General features: G+C 41.5%; 1 protein-coding gene across 2 annotated transcripts in view; it reads left to right on the top strand.

The window, feature by feature from the left end:
* Positions 1-23267, top strand: part of RYK (receptor like tyrosine kinase) — a 65315-nt gene that overhangs the window by 473 nt on the left and 41575 nt on the right. For both annotated transcript variants that reach the window (XM_055723727.1, XM_055723728.1), the window contains exons 2-4: positions 18628-18749; positions 20523-20622; positions 21783-21917. In XM_055723727.1, coding sequence (XP_055579702.1) covers positions 18628-18749; positions 20523-20622; positions 21783-21917 — 357 coding nt within the window. The remainder of the gene's footprint in view (positions 1-18627; positions 18750-20522; positions 20623-21782; positions 21918-23267) is intronic.

Here is a 23267-nt window from a genome sequence, read left to right as displayed (position 1 = left end):
GGCCGCGGTCGCGCCGGGCCCGGCGGGGAGGTGGGCTGGGGCCGGCGGCGGGGCGGTCTGCGGGGTGGGGGCCGGGGGGGCGGCCTGTGGGGCCGGGGGCTTGCGGGGCTGTCTGTGGGGCTGAGGTGCTGTTGGGGGTCGGGGTGCCCAGAAGGCGATGAGGGGAGTGCTGTGGAGTTTGGGGGTCTGGAAGGGGATGGGGGGTCTGGGGATGGGTGGTGTTGGGGGTCAGGGCGCTCAGGAGGCGATGAGGGAAGTTCTGTGGGGTTTGGGGGTCTGGAAGGGGATGGGGGGTCTGGAAGGGAATGGGGGGTCTGTGGGGCTGTGGTGGGGATGGCTTGGGGCCAGTGGGAGTGGAGGGTAGGGGTAGTGGCTGTGGCGTTCCAAGAGGAATGGGGAAGTCTGTGGGACTGCCGCAAGGGTGGCAGGTCTGGGGTGCAGGGGACGATGGAGAGGGCTGTGAGTGGGGACGAAGGCCCTGGGGTTCAGGAGAGGATGGGGGGCCGCGGGACTGGAGTGGGGTTGGGTGAATCTGGGGATCCAGGTGGGATTCTGTAGGGCTGGGGGAGCAGAGGGCCATGGGGAGAATGGAGGGGTCTGAGGGCTCAGGAGAGCTTCTGTGCTGCCTTGTGTGTGTGTGGTTGGGGGGAGAAAAGAGCCCTGGGCTTTACCCTGATGGTGGGGGGTTCCCTAGGTTCAAGTGACTGGGGATGGTGCCCCGTGGGAGCAGGGTAAGCCCTGGAAGAGGTGAGTTCAGGCCTGTGATTTAATTAGCGAGGCAAGTGACACTCAGAGGGCAGAGAGGAGACCTGGCAATAATTCGGGGTGTGTGTGTGAAAGGAATCTTAATTTCTAGGCAGGCTGACAATTGCTGCGCAAGTACTTGGAGGCAGTTCATGAAGTCCCCCATCTGGCCCGCTGCAGAAGGCTTTCGCAGTAGTTTTGTGCTTGGAGAGTCTCTGATTTTAAAGAAAGATTTGCTTTCTGTAGGCTTTGGCTTGGTTAGGCTCTTATTTAGAGTTGGTGACTGGAGTCTCAAAACAAATATGTTGGTATCCCCAGTGATTTGTTTTTCAGCAAGTGTCCTGTGTTTCCATAAACTGAAAAATGAGCAGTGAAAGACTTTATTTGCACCAAATAGACAAAAATATCACCAGTTAAGTTGAACTCTGTAAGCACGTAGCTGACCAAAGTCAGGGGACCTAGGGATTTAATAACACCGTAAACATTCTTTCCCTTATGGCTTGCTCTGGTGATTAGCGTTCTGCTGCCGTCATTTTTACATTGCATGTGCTTGCTGCCAGATGCTCTGTTACAGATAGAGGATAAAAATGTCAGGCTTGCTGTTTAGGCGATTTTCTAAACAAGTATTTCATCTTGAATGTAGTGAATGGTAAAGTTTGAGCTATCCCGACTCTAGCACCTGAAATCTGTGTTAGTTGGATTTGCTCAGACTTCCATGATCCACTAGCATAATTATTCATCATGAAGTAACAATTGAGGAGGGAAGATCTGTTGTTACTATTACTTTTGAAGTTAAATTACATCCCGTGACCTCCCTTATGGGTGTCTATTGCCAGTGTGGGTTGAAGTAACTTATTATTCAAGCTGTCTGGAGCTGTTTTATATTGCTTTTAAGTATCTGATGCTTAATGATCTGTTCCTGCTTCTGCGACTCCAAAGGCTTGTGGATAAACTGGAGTCTAATGTGGAGATAAACTGGCATTTTTTTTCAGTTGGTGGGATTCAGATCACTACCAGTATGTCTTAAACTAAACTTTTAGGATCCACCTTGCGTCATTGGCATGAAATTGAATTTTAGGGGTATTTACACGTACTAGCTGTTGTGGGTAAGGTGTAGTTTGGCGAGGCATCTAGGCACAGGCAATCAAATCTCAGCTTGCTTTATGTATTCCTCTGGCAGAAGAAAGTCCAAAGGGACAGACAGGTTTATTCCAGTTCTTCACAGTTCTGAAAACAAAACAAGCTATTTTAAAATGTTCAGTTTTGTAGTATCTGAACTGTGTTTATGTACGAGCAAGTTTATGGTTTAAGTGATCCTATCGGTGTGTGTGAACTTTTGAAGAGCAGGGAGATGATTCAGCTTCTGTAACTCATTTGAAAAAAGCCATGGTTCAGGGGATGCTAGGGTAGGCATTCACAGCAGATAGGAAAATGACGTTGCTTGTGAAGCCAACTGTTAGGTTCAGCGAAGCTGCTAATATAAACATAGAAGCTCATTTCTTTCACGGCTACTGTCTTGCTGTGGTTGAACAGAAAATACTTAAGACTTTCTGAAGTGCTTGGAAACCCAAATGTTACATGGAGTTACTACAGCCTGTGGTGTGTCTTCCTGCTTCTTAATATTGTCCCCATACATCTTTAGGTCACAAATTTGATTTGGAACAAATGTAAGCGCACAATGGTGAGTCTGCTGAATCGGCCATAGACAGTGATGCAATGGTGTTCTCCATGCAAAACTGGAGCATCCACAGGGTCTGGGGCAGGGTCTGCAGGGCTGTACCCACGTGTGGTCTCTCCACCAGTGAGGCTGAACCAGTTCAGTGGAGCATAGCAGTACTGCTTTCCTCAAAACCAGAGTTCAGTGTCTTATGGAACCGTGGTCTGTGTTTTTAATTAGGTTGTGGCTCTTGTAAATGAAATAGTGACTTGTTTAAGATTATTTGTGGCTGCTGTTGTTTCTGTGGCATGGAGGCAGGACAGATACTATGATTTATAGTGAAAACTGCCCGCTGCTTTTCTGTATGCTTATGCCAAGCTTCCACCGTTAGGCTATGTGATTCTGACCATGTGTCTGCCTTAGGAGGAATTGTTTTGAAACCTTCAGAACTTTACAGAGAAGAAAACTAGAGTAAACTGGCTTGTCTTGTTGTGTGAGATGGATTTGTATCTTGAAAAGCTACAGAGTTCTCATGGTCTGAAAGCAGGACTTGCTATATGGCAGGCAGATGGTGTCTCCGTCAGCAATCTCTCTTGCTGTTCCTGTGGAAAATGTTCACAGCCATCCAAACTATAAGCCTTTGGGGGGAAAAAATAATTGTGGCTTTCACATACTTGAATGTGTTAGATTCCACTTGCACCAGGCAGGTTTCAGCGATAGAAGGGATGGAGATAGAAAGAGAGGAGTTAGTCAAGGGGACTTGGTTGAAATGACTTCAGCGATGGCAGCAGGAGCCAGAGGTGCTTGAGTGAGAGTAGAGGTGAGGTACAGAGTGATGGAGAGTCGGGGAGGAGGAAGGTTACCTTGCTGGGGAGAGACATCCCGAGCACTGCAACCCGTTTTAGGGGTGTCTGTAAACACAGCGCTGCGATCCATAGCTTTTTGGAGCTGGTTCATATGGAGAACCTCTTCTGGGCCTGCACATAAACGTGAAGAAAGTAGTGTTGGTCTTACAGAGTCACTAACTATATAGACATGATAAAGCCACCTGTGATCGTATCATGGTTTTCCAGTGACCTTCCTGTGATGCTAAGCATGCAGGGCAGGTGGTGTTAAATTGGTGATGAATTACTTAGTAGAAGGTCTGTACTTGATTTAGTGACTTCCATTTAGATTTTCCTGTGAAATCGGAACATGGTGTTTGTCTATAATGTTGAAATGCTCCACTGAGTGGCTTTTCACAGGATCCTGTGATATAAAGGCATGTGTATCCCTGCTTTGCAGGTAATGAGTTAAGGTTTGGAGAAAAAAGTAAAAAATAGCCATTAAGATTAGGTAGCTAGCTTTTAATAATTAAGGATTTGATCTGGTCTATTTAAAGTACATAGCATTATTTAGCACTTCATGCATTCACGGTGTATCTCCTAGACCTCCAGCTGTGAGTTGCCGGCCGTTCTGCAGCTTAGCCTCACAGGAAGACCTGGGTTATACCCTCTGAGTACAAGGACCAGAATCAACAGCTGCATGGGAAAACTTGGCTTAAACAGGTTTTTCTTGCATTGCAGGCAGTTCTGTTGTAGCATTCATGAGATAGCACATAATTGTTTACAGCAGCAACAAGATGCTTAAGCAGCAAGGACAATCCTTTCTGTTCTTGCAAGGCTTTTTTTTTTTTTCCTTGGACTACATACCTTTCAGGTGTGAAATTGGTCTTGTGGATAGCCTTCCTCATCATGTGGCTCTGGCTCTTTTTAGAGACAGGTCTAGCTTGAATGCTAAATGAGACTTTGGTCCCATGGGGGGAAAAGATACCATGTTAACATGTAACTAAGGGCTGTCATAATGCATACATATTGGGATGGTGGTGGGTGGGGTAAATTAGTATTGTGGGAGAGTCAGAAGTCCTAGGATGTTTGCATTGAGTTGGCAAACTTAGTATTCTTTGGCCTAGTTTCTTCTGAGTAAACGTATTGAATGCTGTCTTCTGTTGGTTTTATATTTGCATCTTGCTTAATTACAGATTTAACATTTATGTGATGACTTCTTAGGTGTCCTAGAATTTCACTTGAAGCCAGTGTGCAGCTTACTAAAATGAGTTGTCTGATTGTAAGATGTGAACCTGATGCAAAACCTATTATAACAGAGGATTGGGGTTTTGTTTTTAAATTGTACTGCTGACTTACAGAATGGTTGGGGCTGGCAGGGACCTCTGGAGGTCCTCTGGCCCAACCCCCTGCTCAAGCAGGACCACCTACAGCTGGTTGTCTAGCACTGTGTCTAGAAGCTTTTGAAGATCTCCAAGGATGGAGACTCCACCACCTCAGCGGGCAACCTGAGCTAGTGCTTGGTCACCCTCACAGTATGAGTTTTTCCTGATGTTCAGACAGACCCTCCTGTGTTCCAGTTTGTAGCCTGTCACTGGTCTTGTCACTGGGCACTGCTGAGAAGAGCCTGGATTTGTCATCTTTGTATACACACCTTCAGGTATTTATATGCATTGATGAGATCCCCCTGAGCCATCTCTTCTTCAGGCTGAACAGCCTCAGCTTTCTGAGCCTCTTCTCATAGGAGAGATGCTCCAGTCCCTTTAATAGTCTTTGTGGTCCTTTGCTGGATTCTCCCCAGTAGTTCCATGTCTCTTGTATTGGAAAACGCAGCACTGGAGCCAGTACTCCAGGTGTGCTTTCAGAAGGACTGAGCAGAGCCTTGGTGGATTACAGGCAAAATGCAGTTTTGGATATTTTAGATGGAGGCTAAAGGTCTACTTATTGCAGCAGTTGATCTTAATTAGGATGTTTTCAGTTTACACTGTGAAACAGCTTTCTTAATATCACTATTTTGAGGAGTTACCAACAGGAGTTCACGTCAAAAGTGCTTTATGTTACTTGCACTGAGTTTATAGTGACTGGAAATCCTCTTTTTCCTTTGTCTGTTGCATGGTTAGTTGTCCCTGTTATGAAAGGGAGCTGAAAATCAGTTTGCAGGGGTGAGCTTGATGTTCAAATTATTGAAAGGTTGAAGTATTTCTTTCTTCTGATTCTTGAAATGCTTCAGAGCCATGTTAAAAGCCTACTCATGTCTGTCTTTGAGAGCATCACAATGCAGAGCACCATCAGTGAGCTAGTGCTGTGTTCCGAGCGAGTTTTGTTAGCAGCACCCAAGATAAATTTCCACATGAGATGAGTAAGTTACAGGGGGGTGTACATGGTGCCTCTTTAGGCCAGAAAAAATACAGCAAAGAGCCTCTGTGTAATTGCAGGAAGATGAATGTCCACTAAGAAGCAAATGTTTGTGTACCCTAAGGTCTTGAAGCAAGTGTCTGTGTGGTATGTGACTGACAGTTCAGAATCTGGTTCTGTTGTATACGTGTTCTTAAATACTGATTTTCTAGCTTTTAAGTGCTTGACTCTGAAGAACAGTAGCTGTTGGCATGTTGTATGCAAAAATAAGCATTATGGTCCACACGCCTGTCTTTGCAGAAGTGCAAAAACCTGCATGTTGATGCTTCATTTTACCATTTGAAAGGGACTTAAAATTAAAGCATACCATAGGCCTGCAATGCTGGATGGAAAGCAAGCTTCTAATTTTGACAGATGCCATGCACTGTAACAGAACTGAATTTCTGATGATGGCCTGAAAATACTCTGATTTGTTCCACTTAAGTGGAAGTGCTCTTTTTAGGATAATTATTTTATTACCTTGCCCTGTAAAGCCCTTTAGCCTAATGATTGTCCATGACTGGTGGTTTTTAGATGGGCTTTTTAGTATTGCAGTCGAATGTCCCTTGAGTTTGCTTTGGAGGAATAGAAGCATTTGGAGGGCGCATGCAGCAACATCTGGCTGCTTGCTAGCTGCAGCACGTTGTGACAAGTTCTTTGCATCATGTTGTTGAGCAATCTGTTTTTGTTTTGGAGCTTTTCAGGATGCTTGGATGCTTGTCCGTCTGGTTTAGAGTACCATGGTTCATGTCAATATTGTTTTGAGGTTTATGAGAACAAGCTGCATTTGGGGTTCCTCTGCCCTTTTGCATTCTATGACCTCACTTTTAATTTGCAAAGTTCAAATGGCATGTGGATAGCCGTTCCTTTGGAGACGGGTGCAGACATACAAACCCACTGCAATATTTGTAATGCTTGCAAACTGGCAGAAGAACATGCTTCTAGAAGTTTGAAACAGCCTGTGGAAGGCCATTGGGAGTGATACCAGTGGAGGCAGCTTCTAGCCTGGGTTAGGATTGCTTTCAAATAACTTCTGTGTGACTGCCATTGAGAGGGAAGTCTGGGAAATACTTTAGTCCTTGTGTGTGTTGATCTGCTCAGCATTGCTGAGATGGGTAGTTGATTTCTGTGGCTGTTCTGTCACACCAGTTTGTGCTGGGATTTGAAAATGCTGGGGGCTCTGTCTGAACCCTACCCGGAGAAAACAATTTGCTTCTGCAGATTGGCGGTTCAGGAGGGACTGCATGGGCAGCAGGCGGCTTGGCTTCCTCTTGCAGCTCTCTGCACTCAGGCCTGGGAGGAAGCAGCCATTTCGGCTCCCGAGAGGCCAAGGTCTGTCTGGCGATAAATGTTTGTGGCTCTTGTAACGTTTGTGTGTCAGGAACTTGGAAGAAATCTGACCTCTGAGACTAGAGGCTGCCCTGATGGAGAGGAGGGGAATCCCAAAGCTGCATTTCTCATTGCTGTGATTTTACACCTGTGTACCTGTGTTCTGTTTGGTGGCATCTTATTTATCACAGTCGATTGTTTGGCCTCTTTGAATACATGCTCTTTCCCCCTCCTGTGCGTGGACAGAATAGGAGCAAGAGAGAGGAAGTGGAGGTACAGAGCTCCCTGCATGCATGAAAAAAGCCAGCAAGAGAAGGCTCACCAGTACTGGGAGGAAGGCAGGGTCTGAAACTGCTCCTAAGCACTACCTGGGCTGAGGGAAACACGAGAGATAAGGATCATGCTCACAGGCATGAAAAATCCCGGGGTGGAGTTTTCCTTGGAGTGGGGGCTGTGGCGGCAACAATACTGTACACTCTGCTGTGTGGGTACTTTAAAAGGTGAAGTATGTGGGGGAAGTTTTGTGTTTTTCTCCTCCCCTTCTGCTATTCAGTGTTTGGATACTGGAGAAGCTGAATTAATTAGACAAATTCCAAATGTATTGTGGTTCACAGTTGTTCTGAGCTCTAGCAAGATGGGATTGCTTGATGACCAATTCCTACACAAAACTATCCAGACTCAAAAGATCGCTGAGGCTCCTACTTTTCTTGCAGCGGAAGGGTCTTTAGTTAGAGGCTGTTCCTACAGTAACTTAGTGTGCAGTATTAAAATTGTACTTGAGGTCTCAACTGTGAAAGCAGGGAGTGTGTAAAGGGTGAAGTGCATTTAATGAGTTGTGCCTGATGAATTGAGGGTTTTTTCCTTCCCCCACCCCCTCCGAATGGCAGCAGCGCCAGCAGATCCCATGTAAGAATGAATGCTAACACTCTCTGAAAATGCCTTGTGGCGGTACAAAGGGCGTGATGGTAGAGGCTTCAAACGCATTATTTCTCTTCCATCTCTGCCTTTGTCCTTCTTTCAAGCGGATAACTCACATATTTGCACTGACTGCTTTGGAGATCTGGGAGCAGAAGCAACAGCATGAAACTAATGTGATGCTTTAGAATTTCAATGCCACTTACCGAGTCTTGAATAGCCGTAATTAAATTAACCAGTATATTGATTTCACCATGTTGCTTGGGAAAGATAAGAGCAGTAATGTAAGCATTGGAGCTGCTGCTTAGTAGGCTTGAAAAGCTGCAGCCGCTCAGAATACGTAATGCCAGTGGTACCAGTGAAGCTGAGCAGGTTGATAAAGATGGTTATCCTCTCAAAACTGTTTTAGCCTTTATGAAGTTAATTGATGGCCTTGTAGAATACTTCCTAATAAAAGAAAAATATTAAGCTCCGTGGCTTTACTGTGTAAAGAGCTTGCCATAGAAGTGAACAGACCTATTTTAGTTTGTGTGGAACTTGGTTTTGCATTAAAGAATTAGTGAAACTAATTGTTTGCACCAAAGTGTCTCAACAGATGCGAAGGGTGCATTATCCCTTCAGCAGTCCCGTCGGTCACAGAACTGGAATCATGAGTTTCGAGACTGAGAGGTCTGGTACATTGAGGGAGCGTCGCGTGCCGGTCCAAGACCTGAGCGAGGTTTTGCTTGTGTTCTTGGGAACAGAATTAAGACTCAAAATGGAGTCAAGCGCCAGGGAACTTTATTTGCCTGACAACAGGTTTGCAAATGCAAAGGAGAAAGCAAGACACAAAGAGAAAAAGGAAGGAAAAAAAGAGGAAAGAATGAAGGAAGTTCACAGCAATAGCTACCACCCTGGAGGTGCAGCATCCCGACAGCCTGATTCATTTCCACGTCTGGTGGGGGAATGTTCCATCTGATGTTGGTTGATTCCATTCTTTTATAGGGTTGTCCCAAGCTGTTCTGCTTATCCACACCTTCCACCTGGCAGTGGTATGCATGGCCAGTACCTCAGGTGGTCCTCGGGGGGTCTCCAGGCCCCTTGTCTGGGTGCATGTGCAAGCATTTGATTAAATTTCTCATTATTAGCTCCACCAGTTGCTCTGTGGTCAGTCGGTGGGTTTCCTGCCATAACATGGTTGAGATAAACCTCTGCTCTGGCAGTGGTGTTGGCTTCCTGCTGTAACAATGCTGAGATAAACATCTGCTGTGTCAGTGGTGGGTCTCGCAGGTGGGCAGTCTCTTACAGAGAGCGGGGTGTGTGTCTTCTAAAAAAACTTTTGTTTTTTTAATTTGTACTCAGTTGGGTACTTGTTACAGAAATAGTCATGGCCATTGGCAGGGACACCGTTCTAAAAGTGACTTAGGCTGTTGTACCTTATCGTCTTGCTGACAGGGATAACTGAATCTACGCGTGGGTGCTTTACTATAACTGGGGGGAAAAAAAGAAATTAAAGAAAATGAAGTGGCACAACTTCTGTGAGTAGGTGACACTAAAATACAGCAAATGCATATTATTCATGAGTCCAAATGAGGTTTGATGCCTTTGTTAGGTGATTGAGTTTTGGCTCGGAAGATTACAGTAGTTCAGTTCAAAACCTTTGTGAGGTTTTGGTCTGAAGTTACTTTATTTTGAGATGTGTGCTCTTGGGCAACTGCTGTTCGTGTGGATGGAACTTTTCTTTTTGCTTTGTATTCTCAGTGTTTACTTTCATTCTAATTCAAAAGATGCATCAAACTTTGTTACAATAATTGAGACATTTGCATTACTGGTAAGTTAAATTTACCATTTACCATTACTCATAAATTAAATTTTTATTTCATAAATATTCTGTGTGCTAAGAATAAAGTTGTTTAATTTGGTCATTATAATTAGTTTTATTTCGTTTTAATTTTTTTTATATTATAGATTTCCCTCTCAGTTGCCTCCAATCCTGTATTTGCACCATTCCTATCCCATCTGTCCCATTTCCCCTTGCTTGCTGTTCAGGTCACTGGCACTAATTTTCTTCTACCTTCATGTATGCCTTGTGCATCTCTGCTGCATCCTTCCGTTGGCATCAGCTCTTCAAGTAACTTACATGCATTTTTCTGGCTATTAATAGCAAAGTGACTGCTGGTTTTGTTGGGAAGTTTTATGAAGGTTTTTTTGGTGTGATTTTTTTTTTTGTTTGTTTCAAATGGGCAAATTTCAGTTAGAAGGTGTTCTCAGGAGCAGAGTTTACTTGTATTCTGCTTTGAGGTAAGATTTGTGGTTTGCTTTTTGTTTTAATCCCCATTAAGGAGAGTATAATCTTCTAAGCATTTTCACAGTGGTCTTTATAACCTATCGGAAAAGTGAAGATTATTTCTGTAGGTGAAGGAGAGAAGAATAAGCAGGCAGACTGTTGAAATGTAATTGTTGCTGCTGTTCAGAGACAAACAAAAGGGTAAGCAGTTGCGTCCTCATAATGACTGTTGTCTATTTAGTATGGATTGAGTTAAATATTGCAGAGTTCCTTATGCTTTCACTTCAGCGAGTGCCGTCTCCTGGGGGAAGCCTCCTCCTTTAGAAAGGAAGAAGTCTGCTCTGTGACTTTCAGAAACGCCTTTGAGTGAGAAAATCCTGTTTGCCTGTGGTGTTGTACTTGCAAATTGTATTTAACAGTATCAGTAAGGTGAATTGTGGGTGATCTGTCAGTGAAGATTGATGAGGATATAATGAGAGCTCTCAGCCAAGTTTTTAGTCTTGTTTGCTAGACGTTGGGAAGCTTCCTACTAAGATTTCCTGCTAGGGAGTCTTGGTTGGCTTTCAAGGACCAAGTCATTGCCTTGAAGTTATGTTGAGTATTTCCTCAAATTGAGTGCCTTGTGTATTGCATTCCATCTCCAGCTTGTGAAAAGTTAACTCTGCACAGGTAACAAAGCCATTTGTGTAAATAACTGCAGTCCATATGCTCCCTGCTACTGCTGGGTAGAGTTAGGTGAGTTAACAAAGCAACTGTGCTATTAGCAATGAGGCATCAGTCTCTGGCGGGAGAGGTTTCTGTGGAGGTGAGAGTGGATTTGATTCTGGAGTGTTGCCAATCAGTATGTGTTACGTTAACAAGCTAATGCTGGTGGAATTGCACTAAGAGTTTGTGTGTTTCCGTATGCTTTGGTCATGTGTCAAGCTGTGATTTTTATTTCTAGTCAGTTTTCCATGCGCTCGATGATGTGGCTTTTCTTTTCAAGGTCTATGGTACTGTGTTATAAGATGCTTCTTTCTAGCAAAGCATAGACTGAAGTTTAGGGAAGTGGATTGGAGAGTGCTCTGGTGAGAGAGACGCATGTAGGCAATGAAGAACTTCCTATGTAGAGGTAGGAAGTTGCCCCCCAAAATGGAAGAATCTTTTGTCTTTGTGTTGTGGGTTTTTTTTTTCTTTTTTTTTTTTGCCCTCCCCTAAGCGTGAGGTGGGTGGTGAGCAGAGGGACTGTTCAACATCAGGGAGGAAATGTTTCCAAGCAGAGGGGAATAGGCGTATTAGTGAGTATTGATGGATTTGTGCCTTCTGTTTTGGCTTTCAAGCTTGACACTGAGCAACATCCTTTGACATGTGTTATGAGAGTGAAAAGCTGTTTCTTCATCATCTCTGTGTTCCTCAAGATTTAACTTTTTTTCCTGTGCTATTTTTCATCAGTTGCCTTTTTGAGAGACTCGTGGCTTGTAATGTATTTAAGAGCAAATATTTCAGCCCAAATTCCTGACCCAGCAGCTCTAACTAGCAGGCTGGAGTGTTGTGGAAAACTTAAGAAGTAAAAATGGAAGTAGAAGGCTCTAATCTGTTACTTGTTTGATTAAAGGAAAGTTCACTTCCATTGTCATATATACTGGATATGTACAAACAGGATAGAAAAAGTCTTTTGTGTGTGTATATATATATATTCAGAGATGTTTAGTATTACATTTCCAGTAGTTTTCTGTTTTCTAAATGAAATTGATCCATGTGGGTCAGTTTGTATTTGATTTCCTCATTTAACTCATCACAGTTGTAGTTTCAGCCCTGTGTAAGCTGATTGTTGAAGTGAACTGATTAAATCTAGTCAAACTAAGGTGGCTTGCTCTGGGAAGGTGGTCTCTTTACCCTGAAGAAAAGTTGCAGTAGTCAAGAGCTGATTTTTAATTCTTCAGCCATGTTTCCTTGTGCTTAGACTGATGGTATGAAACTAGAATTTTTGCAGCGCGTGCTTGCAGATCCTGTTGCAAAAATTAGGAAAGCTTAGGATTTAGTCAGTGTTTCAGATTTATGGTGCGCTTTCTTTGACATGGTAAATAGTCCTGTGCTGGGAGAATCTGGTGTGTTTGTGGGGTAGATTGCACAGACTTGGGAAGTAGATGGCGGGGAAGATTTTGAAGCTTGAGGTTCATACTCTTTCATGTGGATGGTCACACTGGAGTGGAAGCTTCTGGTCTGGCCAGAGAGCTAACCCCAGATGGGGAGTGGAGGCATCATTCTCTGGAGCACATAAACTTCTTTATATAAATATTTTATTTGTTCAGATAATGACTTGTTTAACTGTGTACCTCTGAAATTATTTCAGTGGCTGTGAGTCAGCAGGAGTGTCTTGCTGTGTGAGGGCTGTAGTGGTTTGATTTTGCACTGCAGAGATTTCTCGGCTGCCTGTGAAGAAACTCCTTCAAATTGCACACTATTAAGAAAACAGGCATTAATTTCAGTCATTCCTGTACACAGACAGGAATCTACCAGAGGGTTGGGTAGGAGCTGGGACAGTCCATTATGTCAGCTATCGTTACCAGACTGCTCTTAATGAAATACTAATTTTTGTAATACAAATATTAGCCCTAGTCTAATAGTGATCTCATCTGACTCTTACATTGCACATTCATTATCTGTCTCTTGATTTTAGACAAAATCTGCCAGAATGATGATTTGAAGTAATTAAGTAATGAAGTGTAACTCCAGGTAACAGACTGCTAAACACTGTCATTGTCTTTAAGAAGAATGTATTATTATGAGTGCATGTTGTAGGATAGAATTGCTTCATAAGAATAATTTTTCCCATGCTGGTAGAGGCAAGTTTCTTTTGTATATTGTGCTTAGGAAGGGGGGGGGAAAAAAGTTGAAGCTAGACTGCATTTGCACAAGGACATTTGAAAAGAAGTGTTTTGTTAGGCTGGTAGACTGACATGATTCAATTTTGTCAGGAACACAAGGGCTGCCCACCATCTTTTGCATTTGAGAATGAAAATTAGCCTTTCTCCTTCCTTTCTGAGCTTCTTCAGATGTTTTGTTATGTTAAACAGTGCAAAGAATGACAGACTTTCTTTGTGGTGCTGCTTAAATTTACCTTTTTGTTTGTATTCAACTTTAAGTTATTCTTTGAAGTTTATGCCCAATGGTGGGAGATACAAAGATGTGGAAGTTAATAATGAGATTTAGGGACTGCCTGGGTAAAGGGGTGGCGGTTTTGCCTTGAAATCAAAGCAAAGCATTGGTCTTACTGTTTTCGCACGGGTTGGTGTAGGTTAGTCAAGTCCAAGTAATGAGAAACTAGATCCTTTAGCGTTACGCATTGTCTGCATATGGATTTGTTTAAGGAGGCTTGCCAAAGCAAAACTGCAACCGGTGTTTTAAAACTGTTCATCGTTGATCGCCAATATACTGCTTAAACCAACAGAAGCATTTCTGAAGAACTTCTTTTCCTCCTTTATAGTTTATGTAACACAACAGGTTTTCCATATTTCTGTGTAAGGTTCTCTGCCCCTTTCTTTGTTTTATTGCTTTGCCTCAAAAATGGCTATTGAAGAGCTGCCTGTCCTCTCTAGCTGTTTGTAATGCACTGGTGTTTTTCTTCTTGAGCCCCCTGTTTTCTGCTTTGATCATTCCATATATGACATAAAACATTACATACTAATTTGGGTTCGTTCCAGGATGGTGGTGTATTTGCCAATCTTAAAAGTGTGAAGTGGCAAAAGTGTTCAGCACCTTAGGAGGAACCCAATGTCTTGCAGAATTACATTCTCCCCCCCGAGTCAGGTTTTAGTATAGTAGTTTAGTAGTTTACTATGCATTCCTGAAATCTGAAACAACGGGGAAAACTAACCTTGTTTCTTACCTACTTTTCCTCAGCAACCTGTGACATAGGCTAGCTACATGTTATGCTGCTACTGTCTTTGAAAGACATTTACATGTTTAAAAAAAAGTAAAAAAAATTTGAGGTTACTGGTTTAGGCTGTTTATTGACAGCAACTTGCTTAATTTGATACCATCTTTCAAAGCCACCTATGCCCAAAGCATGCTTTAAATTAAAGCCTAGACTATCTGGATATGGTAACAGTACTATTTTAGTATAAGCTTCATTTAAGTTAGTGCTGCTGCAGTCTTGCCCTCCATGTGGGGTGTTCCACATCATCCTCACTGATTCAGGGAGTTAAACTGAGGAGTGTTCCCCTGCTTTTTTTCCCCCTGCGTAGTGCCAGCTTGACTTCTTGAACTTGGCTGGCTGAAGGTTTAAATAAGGAATGCTGCAAAGCAGGTGTAAGTATGCATGTCTGAGGAAAATGCATAGTGAATGCAGAATTAAAGCAATTTTGAGTTTGACTTAAACTGTCATGGTAATGAAGCCTATAGTGTTTTCTGAAAACTCCCTAACCACTTCTAGTGTCTACTCTGGAGAGGGCTAATAATAGCACTTAACCAGTCTGGAAATTGAAGCAGGAGGCACAACTTCATTGTGGGGTTGGGTTTTTTTTTTTTTTTTTTTTTTTTTTTTAGAAGTGTGTAGATAACAAGGAACAAAATACCTGGTTGAATAGAGGTAGGTCACAGCCAGTCCTCAGAGAACCTGTTTGACAGTGAATGTAACTGAGCATGTTTGATGTTTCACTGAGGTTGATTGTCGTCCTCTTGATCCGAACTTGTGGGAACAGGGGTGCTGGATGTGATCTGCCTGGCATGTTTGCAGTGGTATCTTTGTCCTCTGTCCTCAGCAGTGCAGGGGTGATGGAGCCTGGCCGGCTGTGCCATGGTTTTTGTTGCTGAGAATTTAAACTGTGCAACCCACATGGCATTGAAAAAAGCATACCTGATCTCGGCTAAAACCTGCTAACTGGAAGTCTGAAGTCCATCCGCTGTGGAGCTCTGGAGTGCGCATGGTGCTGCAGTATTGCCCAGGCAGTTTCTGTGGGTATAGGGAAGTCTTCTCTTCCTCTAAGCAGAAGACTTACAAAACGGAAGAAGCCCAGGAATGGAGCGAGTAAAGCACTAGCAGCCTGCATCAAGAATACTCTGATCACGCAGCTGAGTGAGCGAGCTATGGCTCTGGCTTCCACCACTGTTTGCCACAGTGCCCTGTGTGATTTGCCTACCTGTACGTACCTTTCTGGTGCCCACCCTTGTGGCTGGGACATGGTGCAGCTCCCAGCATCGCTGGCACTTGGCACCTGGGCTCCTTTGTGTCAGGCAGAGCACATCATCCTGCCTGCCTGCCTGCCTGCCTGGAGCACAGGTAAGGTGCTTTTTTTGACTGGCAGGTTCAACTGCAATTTTGGTGTCTTTTCCTGGCCTCGTCGAGATAAAGTATATAGGCAAAGTGCTTCAGGAATTCAAGGTTGAAGTGGGGGAGGCAGTGAGGGGATGAAAAATGAGGGATGGAAGGATGATCTGGAAGCAAACCCTTACTGCAATGAATTGGAGATAGGGAGATGGGAGCTTGCTTGTCTAATGTGGACAGAGGTTCTTAGCTGTGCATGGCACATCAAATTTTGTCTGTAGTTCACAGATGGGAAAAGATGTGCTACAGAGGAAGTATTTTAACTGTTGATAAACTTATATGAAAAAAAATACCAGGCAGTATTGAAATGCTGACATTTCCCAAATACGCGTCTATCGGATTCAAGGGTTTGAGAAAGCATTTGTCCAATTTCATAGAAGAAAAAAATCTAGTGAGAAGCTGTTGGAAGATGCTGCCCATTTCTATATCACAAGCTTCTTAAACTAGCACTAGAAGCACATGGGATCTACTGGTAAAGTGTCACTGTGTATTTACTTTCATTTTATATTCTTCCCTGAGCGTTTTCTGTAGACCTCTAGTAGAAACAGGGTACCAAGCCTGGCAATTCTGCCTTTTTTATGAGTTAAGAGGTACAAAACCTCTTAAATTATTTTTATATGCCAGTCTTTTAGTTAGAGCATAATTTTTTAAGCAATAAAACTTGACATTGATTCTCATGCTGCTTTACCATGATGCTATTGAAATTCATATAATTAGCATCGCCTGTTAATGTGTAGTTTTTTATGACGGTACAGGCATTAAAACGTTAGTGGTCTATATAATCGCTCAGTGTTGTAACACTATTAAAACTTAAAGATTTGACTGATCTTCTGTAGGGTAATTGGATTTTGTACACCTTGAGATGGTATTTTACACCAAGATATTTATGCTTGACAACTTCAATTAAGATTGCATTTTACGTGACTTTTATAAAGGCCAGTTTTTATAACAGGCAGTTTTATTGCTGTGTACCCATTTGATTTCTATGACTAGTTTCTTTGCAAAGTTTATATTAAATCAAGGGTTATCACCTTGAAAATCTCATGGTGTTACAAGTTCTGAAATGTTGCTTTTGTCAACCTCTAATCACTGGTGTGACCATTTATCAGCAAGACAAGTTTTTATTTATTCCAAAAGCAGTTCCCTTGCTACACTTTCATTGTTTTACCTGCAAATCCTTTTGTCCTCCTGATTTTTTTTTTTTAGTAATTTGTACTTCCTGGGTTTGATTTCAATACTTTGTTCAGTAAGTTTATGCCCATCTTCTTGGTTGGATCTAATGGTAATTGTCTGATGGTTGTGAGCTCTTCTCCACGTTCCTTCCATGTTTTCTGAGACAGATTTCACGTATAAGCAAGCCAAAATTATCTAGGCAAGCTATTCTGGATGTTTGCGGTTTCATGTGTTTTTTAAAGTTTTATTTTGTTTCAAGGTGTGTGTGTGTGTGGTTCCTCCTTCCTATTTTGCTGGTGGATACGCTTTTGCATTTGCCACCTATTGAGTGGAAACAGACAAATTGGAGTAGAAAGGTTTAACTTTTTTATATATACTGTCTCAGGCTGATTACATTCAGCACTTAAGGCATCACCTGTGTCTTTTTCTATTTCAAGATCTTGTTTGAGAGCATTTGTTCCTGGGATTACTCTGTTCTGTTGATTCCTTTTATGCATCCAGTCTCTGGGGTTCTCCCACTTGCCACTCCCCGGTATCTGTGGTTATATACTCTTGCGTTGTGATTAAGTTTCAGGACACTAATGAGCCAGTGGGGAGTAAAAGTGGTTAACAGCCACGACAGTGAAGAGAAATGTCTTGACTGTATTTCAATATCTTGTGAAAACAAGGTGGATTAAATCACGTTGTGGAATAAGAGAATACTTATCGCTTTGCGCTGATCTGTGCCCAGTTTTTGCACCGAACAGGAGGAATTATTTCTCTCAAGTTAATTCTCCCTTCAAATGCAGATTGTCCAGACAGTTCAATAGTTATCTTTGATATTTTTTGTCTCTTTCTTAAAAAACCCCCAAACCAATAAACTTTCATGATTCCCTAGATTCTTGGAATAACTTCAGCATGCCTTGAATACTGTCATCTTGGAGTCCTACCTGTCCAGTTTTCTTGACTTTCTAGCCATAATAAAAATAGCTCCAGTATTTCCATTCCCAGTTGTACTGTGAATACTTTAATTGGACTCAGTTCCCTCTGTGTAGCTTTTGCTTGGAGTGTGCACCTGTGTCTGTCTTCTTAGTGTGTTGCTGTATTGCTGAGCCTGGATAACATTTAACTGGGAGCAACGGAGGAAAAGTTGTATGAAACAAATAATGGTACTGATTACAAATACAGTACAGTTTTGTCCTGAGGATACGGAGTTGGGATTAATTTTATAGGAAGGGGGTTAACTTGTAGTGCTTACTTTACCACTAATTGCTGATGACACCCAGTGCAAGCCTTAGGGTCCTACCCTGCATTTAGTGTGATGTTGGAATGTGTGCTGCAAAAGATAATGGCAGCTTTAGTATTTATTATATTAGAGTATGTCTTGCAAAAATGCAGCTAAGTGCTCTGTAATAAATGGTTTTGTGGGTCTTTCAATTCTCTTAAGTTTATTAAAATGTTTAGAAGGCAAAGGGTAGACACAAAATATTGGTGTACAAATGTCATTCCTTCTCTCACTGTGTGCTTTTTGTTTGATCTATATTACCTTGAAGTCAATTCCATAAAGTTTATGTGACTCAGGCTCCAAAGTGAGCTATTTCAAGAAGAATTACCTGCAATTAACAAGCTTAGATAATCCTAAGCAATTTGTTTAGACTGTACACAGTTGTAAATAAGACCAAAACTAGACCTGTTGATGCCCAGCAGCAGACAGGGGTGCATTCAGGAGGGTCGGTAATGATTCTTCTGGAGAACTGCATGAAAAGTCATATTTCCTTCCATTACATTCCAGGTTTTTCCTGTTTGTTAGGCTGTGGCGTCTCTCTGAAATTGTTGCTTTCTAAGAACTTGAAGCACTTTGCTTAATGCTGATGCGCATGAGCCTTGATTTCCAAACCTGCGATTGAATTTATGAACTTGAGGAAGTATTTGCTTAAACATTCAAATGCGAGTGAAGCTGGTGGCACTGAGAGTTGTTTCTTCCAGTGTGTTACTGCTGGTCCTGTTCTTCCTCATCTTACTCTTTTCTTTCTCATTGCAGGTCTTGATGCAGAGTTGTCTTATGTGAGGAATGACGTGGTTAATCACTATGCATTGTCCTTCAATCTCTTAATACCCAGTGAGACCAATAATCTTCACTTCAGCTGGCATGCTAAATCCAAGGTAAGCAGGTATAACTTCTGTGTTTGAGTACTTGATGCATGATCTGTATTGCTTAGTGAATACTCGCTGTTGTAATGTAATGGCTTTTTTCTTTGCAAAATTAGCATATGCTAGGTGCTAAAGAATTATTTATATACGGTTGCAGGCAATAAGTTAAGATGATATATATCCAGACTGTTCCTTTCTTGTTTTAGAAAGGTTAAGCACTACTTTTGGAGTATTTTATACTTGTTTCTGGCAAGCTACATGTATATACAAACAAGCTACTGGCAGTGGAATCACTTCTGGTGGTGCGTTGAACACACAGGAGGGGCAACTATGAAGTGAAGCCTCTGGAAATGAAATGTAGGGCTATCATGTTTCAGAGTTTTCTAGAAACATATGTCTGGAGACGAGAAGAACCTATAAAAGTAGTGTGTAGTATGTTATTACCGAGCCCCGGTTAAATGGGAAGGGATTTTTATTTCACTTAATCGCCATGGCTGGAGCATGCAGCAACAGCTGTCATAAAGATTGCGTATGCTCTTACATTTTGAAGGATTTCCAGTTGCTTAACAATTTATTTTTGTATATGAACTGATGTGTTTAGTCTCTGGCAGATATTATTTTTTTTTAAAAGAAGTAGTTGAGGGATGGTTATTCTTTTGTTTTTAAGTAGGAAAGACTGCAGTAGGAACAGTAATATTTAACAACCCCACCAATGCAATTTCTGAAGATCCCTTCTACCAGTGTTCTTTTTGAGGTATAACTTCTTACAAGAGGTGAATTTTGGCCTGCAGAGACATTGGGTAGAGTGTAAGCCAGCCCTTTCTACTTGACACTGTATTCTTCCTTCGCAGGCAGTTCAGTCACTTGCCATTTGAGTAAGAACTTTGAAGGATTTTCCTTGTTACAACTTCAGCCATGAACTACCTGCATCACTGTCCTTATCCTGAGTTTCCTTTGGCCTGCCTGTGAATTTTGAATAGGAATTTTTGAGCTTGTAGTCCTGATTCCATTATTGTGATTGCACTGTTTGACATTGTGCTAACTTTGTAGGATGGGTGTAGTGCAGTTTATAGGAGCTCAGAAACTGGGTTATGTTTCTGCCCTTGGGATCTTGACTGAAGAATAAATTGATAACATAACTGTATCCTATTATGTGTTGGAGGGGTGGCGGAGAAACTAATGGGGCAAAGAAAGTCCAACCAAATTCCTTTAACTGAGTGTGGAGGGATAGTATGAGTTTCCAACAGGAGCTTATGACAATAGATCCGATACTTTTCTTGAATGAGTATTTGCAGAATCAGCTTCTTTTAAGTGGAAACAAAATCTTGACTGTAGTTGAATAAACTTTGTAAGAATTTTGGCTGTGTAGTTTATAAAACTGACTAGAGGATGAGATTTTTTTTTTTAATTCCTATGGTTTTCACAAACTGCCTTTCAAACAAGTAAGTTTAAAGCAAGTGAGGTTTGTGGTGTGTGGGTTTGTTTGTTGTTGTTTTTTTTTTTTTTTTTAATACAGCACTTTAAATTCTGCCCCAAATTTTCAAGAATGATTTCAAGACTGGCTTCTATTTTGGATTTCTTAAACTGAACTGTCACAGAAGTCTGATATTTAGACTTTATACAAGAAACTTTGGATATGGACACCTAAAATCACCAGCATTCTTTGAAAATAAGATACAGGTTTTTTCTTTAATTTCAAGAGGAATTATGAAAAGGTACGCAGCATTTCTTTTTACTACTGTAGAGATTTCTTACGTGTTTTCTGTCTCCCAACTGTCGTTACAGGTTGAGTATAAACTGGGATTTCAGGTAGATAATCCCATGGCTATGGCTATGCCCCAGGCCAACATTTCTCTACAAGGAGAAGTTCCTCGCAGCCTTTCAGGTAAAGTCCCCACCCTCCAAAAGTGCACAGCTAGTGCTGATACTAATACTGATTTCTGGTGGTACTTTGTTTTTTCCAGGATGTGTGTAGTGCTGTGTAAGAGCATAATTTTTCTCTAGTAAACATAATATGTTTACAGGCCTTCTGCAACAGTTACGACATTGCTAAAAGGGTATTCTACAGTGAGACTACTAGTCTGAGATGATAATTTTTTCACCTTGTTTATTGGAGCACAGAAATTTTCCTGGAAGGGAAACATGATTTTTGATGTGTAAGTGCACACACAAGGTTCCCATTCTCTTTTCAACAATAATAAACAACAATTGCATGGATTTTAAAATCCACACCTTTTAATTTCTCTAGCTTATAAAGATGACATTTCAGGATGTGTGGGTGGGAGTTAATACATTAAAGTGTTTATGGTAAGTTTAAGACTGAGAAAACTATTTTGTGTCTATGCCAGCTCCTCCATAGAATTTATACTGGATACAGTTGCATCTTTTTCAGAAAATGTGCAAATTCATTCTTGTTCAAGTGTGATTCCTCACTGTCTTGTGCTCTTTTAGATACTCAAGGGGCAATAAAATATATTGATGTTTTGGTTGTGTACCACTTCTTTGTGAAAGTAGGCACTGGGGAATTAGGCTTGTTGTCTGCTCTGTTGGCATAAATAGTACTGGTATATAAACTGGAAACTAAATAATGTCATATTAGTTTTAAGTTTTGATTCCAGTCAGATTTGCAGAGACCAAAATATTTAAACCCAGTGGTTGTGAAGAAAGTTCATCTTCATAGCACTTGAAAAAGCAATGAGTAAAACTGTAAAACTAAATTTTCTGGTTTTCTGTGATAACTGAGGTTTCTCTTGTGACGGCACTCTAACTAATGGATGACTAACAGTCATTTATCCACAATTACAGTTTTAGTAATCTGTAAACTTTTAATATAACTCATATTAATTTAAACTATGTGCCCTTTAATGCTTGTCTGAAATGACAAGGCACTGAAGACTAGAATAGCATTTCTTAATAGCAGGTTCTTAAAAAATGTACATTATAAACATAATTTGAAAAGACTCTTATTGTTTAAATGTTATTTCACCACAATGTCTGATAAGTGCTTGAAGTTAATTGTAATGCTGATATGTTCTCTGTTTGCAGTGTTCCGTGTTGAACTCTCCTGCACTGGCAGACTTGACTCTGAGGTCACAATACTAATGCAGCTCAACTTGACAATTAATTCATCAAAAAACATCACAGTTTTAAATTTCAAACGAAGGAAAATGTGCTACAAAAGTAAGACATTAAGTTTCAAATACTAAAAAGCTTTTACTGTTGAAGTATCTTAGGAAAAAGGAGTGTTAAGGTATATGATCCAGGACAGGAGTAACAGTTCCTGAGAGTAAATGTCGGAAAGGATGGGAAGAAACCAGGTAACATTTTGCCTTTCAGAGATGAATGGGGCCGTTTGGTAAAAGCAGAAGCTGATGGATGAAGCAATTCCCCAAGCATTCTGCTGCATTGACTGACCTTTTGACATATGTAGCAAAAAGCATTTTCCCTGTTGTGCTTGGAAGGAACTAGTTTACTCAAAACTGCAGCACTCTCATGAATATTGAAATTGATCTAAGAATTACCATCAAAATCTACTTAGTTTATAAAGTGTGATAAACTAAAAATTGGCTATTAGTAAATGTAAGCAGGTGTTCGTCTTTCAGACTTGGAGTACAAAGTGATCCTCATACCTAATGCAGACTTCAAGAAAGCCCCGATGGACTCTTCTGTGTTTTGCCTTGGGAATCTGCAAGCCCAACTTATTCCTGGATTGTTGCTATCTCCTGTTGCTGCTTCCTAGAAGTATTTTCGTAGGCATCAGAAGAAAATTATTTTGGAGAATGCCAAGAACTGTACCCTCCTTAAAAATGGCTGTGGTGTTCTGTTCTCAGGCAGCATTTGAGGATGGCCACCTTTCTATTTACATGCTTCTCCTGGCTCTATTCAGTTTACTTGGAGCATTTGAGGACAGTAGTTGGCTTTTTGGAGGCAGGTTTGTCACTGCTCTGAGGTATGGAAGTCTAAGGATGAACTTCTGCAAGGTGTGAGTGAAAGAGCTAGCCTGGCTGTTTTAGCACATGTGATAATCATGTTTCATGCATGGATGGTACAGGAAGACCAGTCTGAATTTGAAGTCTATCTCTAGTGAAAATGGAGGTCTTGCTGATAATGTTGACATTTTTACTGTCATGTTTTCCTAGGTACTTTTTAAAATGTTCTAAGTGGGGGAAATCGGCACTGCTTACGCATTCATACCTTATTGTGCTGCTGAATGTGCAGAAGAGGTTTCCTTAGGCACCACACAGTTATCTGGGTGTGTGAGTGAGCCACTTCCTAAATTATGCAGAAGTGATTCCTACAAAGACCATGTTTCTGTGGGTTCATAAAAATGTCAATGACTTTTTTTGATGTGTGTTGATTGGTATAGAACATCTGAGGATTTCTGATTTCATTTAATGCATAAGTTAACAGTATGCAGGAACTTGCTAGCGGTTTTGCTTAAGGCATTCATAATAGTTCCTCTTACAGTTAAAAAAAGGGGAAAATAAGGAGGAAAAACCCAGATACTTCTTTTTCCCTCCCTTCCGCCAG

The sequence above is a fragment of the Falco cherrug genome, chromosome 11 (genome assembly GCF_023634085.1).
Source record: "Falco cherrug isolate bFalChe1 chromosome 11, bFalChe1.pri, whole genome shotgun sequence".
NCBI lineage: Eukaryota > Metazoa > Chordata > Aves > Falconiformes > Falconidae > Falco > Falco cherrug.
This window is presented reverse-complemented; position numbering and strand designations above follow the sequence as displayed.